Source organism: Mandrillus leucophaeus, unplaced genomic scaffold (assembly GCF_000951045.1).
Source record: "Mandrillus leucophaeus isolate KB7577 unplaced genomic scaffold, Mleu.le_1.0 Scaffold890, whole genome shotgun sequence".
Classification (NCBI taxonomy): Eukaryota; Metazoa; Chordata; class Mammalia; order Primates; family Cercopithecidae; genus Mandrillus; species Mandrillus leucophaeus.
Genome location: NW_012109697.1, coordinates 97,894 through 103,007, shown reverse-complemented (window position 1 = coordinate 103,007; position 5,114 = coordinate 97,894). Strand labels below are relative to the sequence as shown.

Here is a 5,114-nt window from a genome sequence, read left to right as displayed (position 1 = left end):
AAGGAGAGGTGATTCCCGTGGCCCGGCTCCTCCTGCCACCATGCTAGCCACTTTGGCCGCGCAGGTACTTATTGACCCGACCGGGTGTCCGTAGTTGGCGCGGCTACCTTAACCGCAGGGAATTGTGGAATATATAGTTCTAAGTTATATATGGGTGGAACGGGGAAGCTCGAGCAGATTTTTGGAGGAAAGTAATATTGGGGACTTTGAGGACTGGGGGCCTGGGTCTCAGAAGAATGGGAAAGGATGAGAAAGGAGTCTAAATAAGAGCCCTGCTATTAGCATTGTTTGGTTTTCTTTTCAGGTGCTGACCTGAACCTGATTCATCCCTTTCTGACCAAAACTGTTCACTCATGGTGGAAGGGACCAAGCATTCAAATGGAGACGCCAGCAGTCAGTACAACTGGAGAAAAGGACACCTGTCAGCCGCAACAACAGTGGGAAAAGAACCTTCGGGAGAACTTTGATTCAGTTACTCAGATTAGGCAGCAGCCCCGAGACCCTCCTACCGAAACACTTGAGCTGGGAGTAAGCCCAGATCCAGCCAGCCAAATTCTAGAGAATACTCAAGGAACTGAAAAACTGGTTGCTGAACTTGAAGGAGACTCTCATAAGTCTCATGGATCAACCAGTCAGATGCCAGAGGCCCTTCAAGCTTCTGATCTCTGGTACTGTCCCGACGGGAGCTTTGTCAAGAAGATCATAATCCGTGGCCATGGCTTGGACAAACCCAAACTAGGCTCCTGCTGCCGGGTACTGGCTTTGGGGTTTCCTTTCGGATCAGGGCCGCCAGAGGGCTGGACAGAGCTAACAATGGGCGTAGGGCCATGGAGGGAGGAGACTTGGGGGGAGCTCATAGAGAAATGCTTGGAGTCCATGTGTCAAGGTGAAGAAGCAGAGCTTCAGCTGCCTGGGCACTCTGGACCTCCTGTCAGGCTCACACTGGCGTCCTTCACTCAAGGCCGGGACTCCTGGGAGCTGGAGACTAGCGAGAAGGAAGCGCTGGCCAGGGAAGAACGTGCAAGGGGCACAGAACTATTTCGAGCTGGGAACGCTGAAGGAGCTGCCCGATGCTATGGACGGGCTCTTCGGCTGCTGCTGACTTTACCCCCACCTGGCCCTCCAGAACGAACTGTCCTTCATGCCAATCTGGCTGCCTGTCAGTTGTTGCTAGGGCAGCCTCAGTTGGCAGCCCAGAGCTGTGACCGGGTGTTGGAGCGAGAGCCTGGCCATTTAAAGGCCTTATACCGAAGGGGGGTTGCCCAGGCTGCCCTTGGGAACCTGGAAAAAGCAACTGCTGACCTCAAGAAGGTGCTGGCGATAGATCCCAAAAACCGGGCAGCCCAAGAGGAACTGGGGAAGGTGGTCATTCAGGGGAAGAAGCAGGATGCTGGGCTGGCTCAGGGTCTGCGCAAGATGTTTGGCTGATTAAAAGTTAAACCTTAAAAGAGACAGGAACTTGTGAATTGTCGTCTGTGCTGTGAGATTTGGGGGTAGGGGGCCAGAGGGAAGGTTTCAGCCCATATCCCATTCTCAGCTTTTGGCTTCCTAGAGGAGGTAGCAGTGGTCCCACTGCGCCCCTTTTGAGGGACTTAGCTATCTCCGAAGACACACAGAAGCTGTCTAAACTAAACTTAGTGGCTGGGGGAGATGGTGGACCTTAATACTGGGTACTACATCTCCCAGGCTCTTTATCACTGGAGCCTGTTTGGCGCATGCGCTTGGGGGTCTGGCACTGTCTGGAAGTTACTTCCTGCTGCAGTGCTCCCATTGGGCCCGCCTACACAGCCATCCGCGTCTGTTGATTCACGTGCTCAGCATCCAGGTCTCTTACTGGTCGGTAGGGCTTCCGGGACGCCCCCTTTTTTAAAAGAGTCAACTGATTAGTTGGTAATGGGGAGAGGCGGGCCTTGGGAACCGTCTCATGGTTGGGGGGTGGGGGGGAAAGATGGCGGAGCTGATGCTCCTCAGCGAGATTGCCGACCCGACGCGTTTCTTCGCCGACAACCTGCTGAGCCCGGAGGACTGGGGTCTGCAGAGTGAGGCCCCGGGGAGGGGAGGGGGCTATGGCAAACTGTGTCCCTGAGGCACGCGGGAAAGAAGCAAAGGCCTAAAGAGGAAGTCTGGGCAAATACAGAATCCGCCATCTGAGGGAGGGCGGAGCAGGGGGATCGTTGTGCATTAAGGGGCTACAAAAGTCGGGGAAGAACTGCTCCCTGCTGGAACGTCGAGTTGTTCCGGGGTCGGAGAAGGAGGGGCTGAAGTCCTCTGGTTGTATCACTTTTCAAGTGGGCGGGCGGTGGGTCTGGCCGAGCGGAGCCAATGAGGGATGGGGCGGGGGCTTGTGTGCGATCTGTAGGCTGGGCCCACCGAACGACCCCACTGACACTCAGCATTCCTTGCAGACAGCACCTTGTATTCTGGCCTAGATGAAGTGGCCGAGGAGCAGACGCAGCTCTTCCGTTGCCCCGAGCAGGATGTCCCGGTATTGTGTCTCCAGCCTTTCTCTAACCCTTGGTGGGTGGAAAGTGAGCCCAGAACCTGGACTCATTCACAGGCCAGAGCTCATCTGGAGTCACCCCTACTTTCTCACCCTTTCTCACACTCCTGTCCTCTTATATCCTCCGTTATTTAGTTTGACGGCAGCTCCCTGGACGTGGGGATGGATGTCAGCCCCCCTGAGCCCCCATGGGAACTCCTGCCTATCTTGCCAGGTAAGGTAGACTTTGTGGTTCCCTCAGCTTTCCAGAAACCCTCATTTCCCACTGTTTCCCAGAAACTACGTAGCTTCCTATATTCTCACACCTCTACGTAAGTGCCTATCCTCTCTCCTTCAATCCCCAATTTTTGTTTCTTCTCCCTTGCTGTGGTGCGGGAATCCCCACAGACATGTCCTTGGGTACTTTTTGGACTCTTCTCAAGCTCTGCTTCCTGATAATTTCTAACTCCCTTTCCTCCAGATCTTCAGGTGAAGTCTGAGCCGTCTTCCCCCTGCTCTTCCTCCTCCCGCAGCTCCGAGTCATCACATCTCTCCACAGAGCCCTCCAGCGAGGTGAGAGAGCCATATCCCGACTACTCTCTGTGGCAGGGACTCTATTTCATTCCCTTCACCCGTGGGTGACAAAGAAATGATTTAAATGATTTGTGTGCTGTGAGTCATGAGGTGTGTGAGGTGTGGGGGGCCTTCTCCACTACCTTTGCCATTTCCTTAATATCCTCATTTTCCACATCCCTTTTGGTTATCTAGCAGTGAAGATGTTTTTTGTTTTTTCTTTTTTTTTTGAGATAGGGCCTCCCTCTGTCACCCAAACTACAGTGTAGTGACATGGTCACGACTTACTGTAGCCTTGACCTCCTGAGCTCAGATGATCCTCCTGCCTCAGCCTCTTGAGTAGCTGGGACCACAGACACATGCCACCATGCCTGGCTAATTTTTTTTATTATTGTTTGTAAAAATGGGGTCTTCCTATGTTGCCCAGAGTGGTCTTAAACTCCTAGGCTCAAGTGATCCTCCCACCTTGGCATCCCAAAGTGCTTGGATTACAGGTATAAGCCACCACGCCTGATTTGGGGTCTTTTTAATATAAAGAGTTATGTGGGGCTGGGAAGAAGAGAGTTATTAACTGCTGAGAATTCTGGAACTGTTCTTGCCCAAGTTGTCCACTCTAAGGCCATATTTGAAATCATAAGACTTCATCAATTCTCCCAAAAATAAAGTAGAAAGAATGAACAGGATAGAAAGATGCTCAGTACCATTCAGACCAGAATGTCAAATAATTGATGGCTTGTAAGCCCTAAACTTCTAAAGCTTTTTGTTCTTGCTCTTACTGTCAACATCTCCCATGTTTTTTGCCCTTCTTTCTGCCTCCTGCCCCACACCAACTCTCACCCAGGCTCTTGGGGTAGGGGAGGTGCTCCATGTGAAGACAGAGTCCTTGGCACCCCCACTGTGTCTCCTGGGAGATGACCCAACATCCTCATTTGAAACTGTCCAGATCAACGTAGTCCCCACCTCTGATGATTGCTCAGGTAATAACAGCCTGGCCCAAATCCTCGGCTTTACTACAGGAGAATGTGGTGTGTGTGTGTGTGTGTGTGTGTGTGTGTGTGTGTGTGTGTGTGTGTAGATAGAGGGGAAGTGCAGGCAGCAGGACAGGGAGAAAAAGGTCGGGAAGGGAAATGGCAGAAAACCAGGAGGGAAGGCAGGAAGGAAAGGAAACATTTCAGGGAACCGCAGCAAGGGAAGTGCTGAGGAGATGGAGATTATTTTTCTCTCTTTTTCTTGTTCTAGTATTCTGTCATGCCATTCAACTTGCTTTTTAAAAACGTGAGCAGTTTAGGGCATATCTATCTGTGTGATTCCCCTCCACCCAACATTTTATTATAAACATTTTTGTTGTTGTTGAGACAGGGTCTCACACTGTCGCCCGGGCTGAAGTGCAGTGGCGTGATCTAGGCTCACTGCAACCTCCACCTCCCAGGTTCAAGTGATTCTCCTGTCTCAGCCTCCCAAGTAGCTGGGATTATAGGCGCCCGCCACCACGCCCAGCTAATTTTTTGTATTTTTAGTAGAGATGGGGTTTCACCATGTTGGCCAGGCTGGTCTTGAAGTCCTGAACTCACGATTCACCCACCTCGGCCTCCCAAAGTGCTGGCATTACAGGCGTGAGCCATCGCACCTAGCCCATAAACATTTTTAAACATACGGAAAGGCTAGAACACCATATACTAAACTAGATTCTACAATTAACATTATTTGTTCTGTTTTTAAAGTGTTCTCAAGTTTATTTACTCGTAGCTGTTTCTTTAGTAAATGTTTATTGATGTGATCATATCTGAGGTATAATCATTTTAAAAAAGAAATATTTATTAAGTACCTACTCCATGCCAGATACTGAACAGAGTCCTGGGCATGCAAAGATTAACAAGACCTGACCACCATGCTGACTTTCAAACCTGTGATTTAGTAATGGGAGAAAGACAAGTACCAGTCAATACAGGTGTGGTCATTCTTTTTTTGAGACGGAGTCTTGCTCTGTCACCCAGGCTGGAGTGCAGTGGCCGGATCTCAGCTCACTGCAAGCTCCGCCTCCTGGGTTTACACCATTCTCCTG

At 50.9% G+C, this 5,114-nt stretch overlaps 2 protein-coding genes across 3 annotated transcripts in view; both read left to right on the top strand.

Annotated features, from left to right (window-relative positions):
• Positions 1-1,452, top strand: FKBPL (FK506 binding protein like). The gene is made up of 2 exons (XM_011969417.1): positions 1-64; positions 305-1,452. Exon 2 carries the CDS (start codon positions 379-381, stop codon positions 1,426-1,428), a length of 1,050 nt encoding a protein of 349 aa, XP_011824807.1. The 5' UTR covers positions 1-64; positions 305-378; the 3' UTR covers positions 1,429-1,452.
• Positions 1,453-1,922: 470 nt separating this feature from the next.
• The window catches only part of ATF6B (activating transcription factor 6 beta), a 12,769-nt gene continuing 9,577 nt past the window's right edge, over positions 1,923-5,114 (top strand). The window contains exons 1-5 of one of the 2 annotated variants that reach the window (XM_011969416.1): positions 1,923-2,030; positions 2,406-2,485; positions 2,636-2,714; positions 2,961-3,052; positions 3,894-4,029. In XM_011969416.1, coding sequence (XP_011824806.1) covers positions 1,925-2,030; positions 2,406-2,485; positions 2,636-2,714; positions 2,961-3,052; positions 3,894-4,029 — 493 coding nt within the window. In that variant the 5' untranslated portion in view covers positions 1,923-1,924. Of the gene's footprint in view, positions 2,040-2,405; positions 2,486-2,635; positions 2,715-2,960; positions 3,053-3,893; positions 4,030-5,114 lie in introns of both variants that reach the window. The other variant, XM_011969415.1, reaches the window with a different exon arrangement.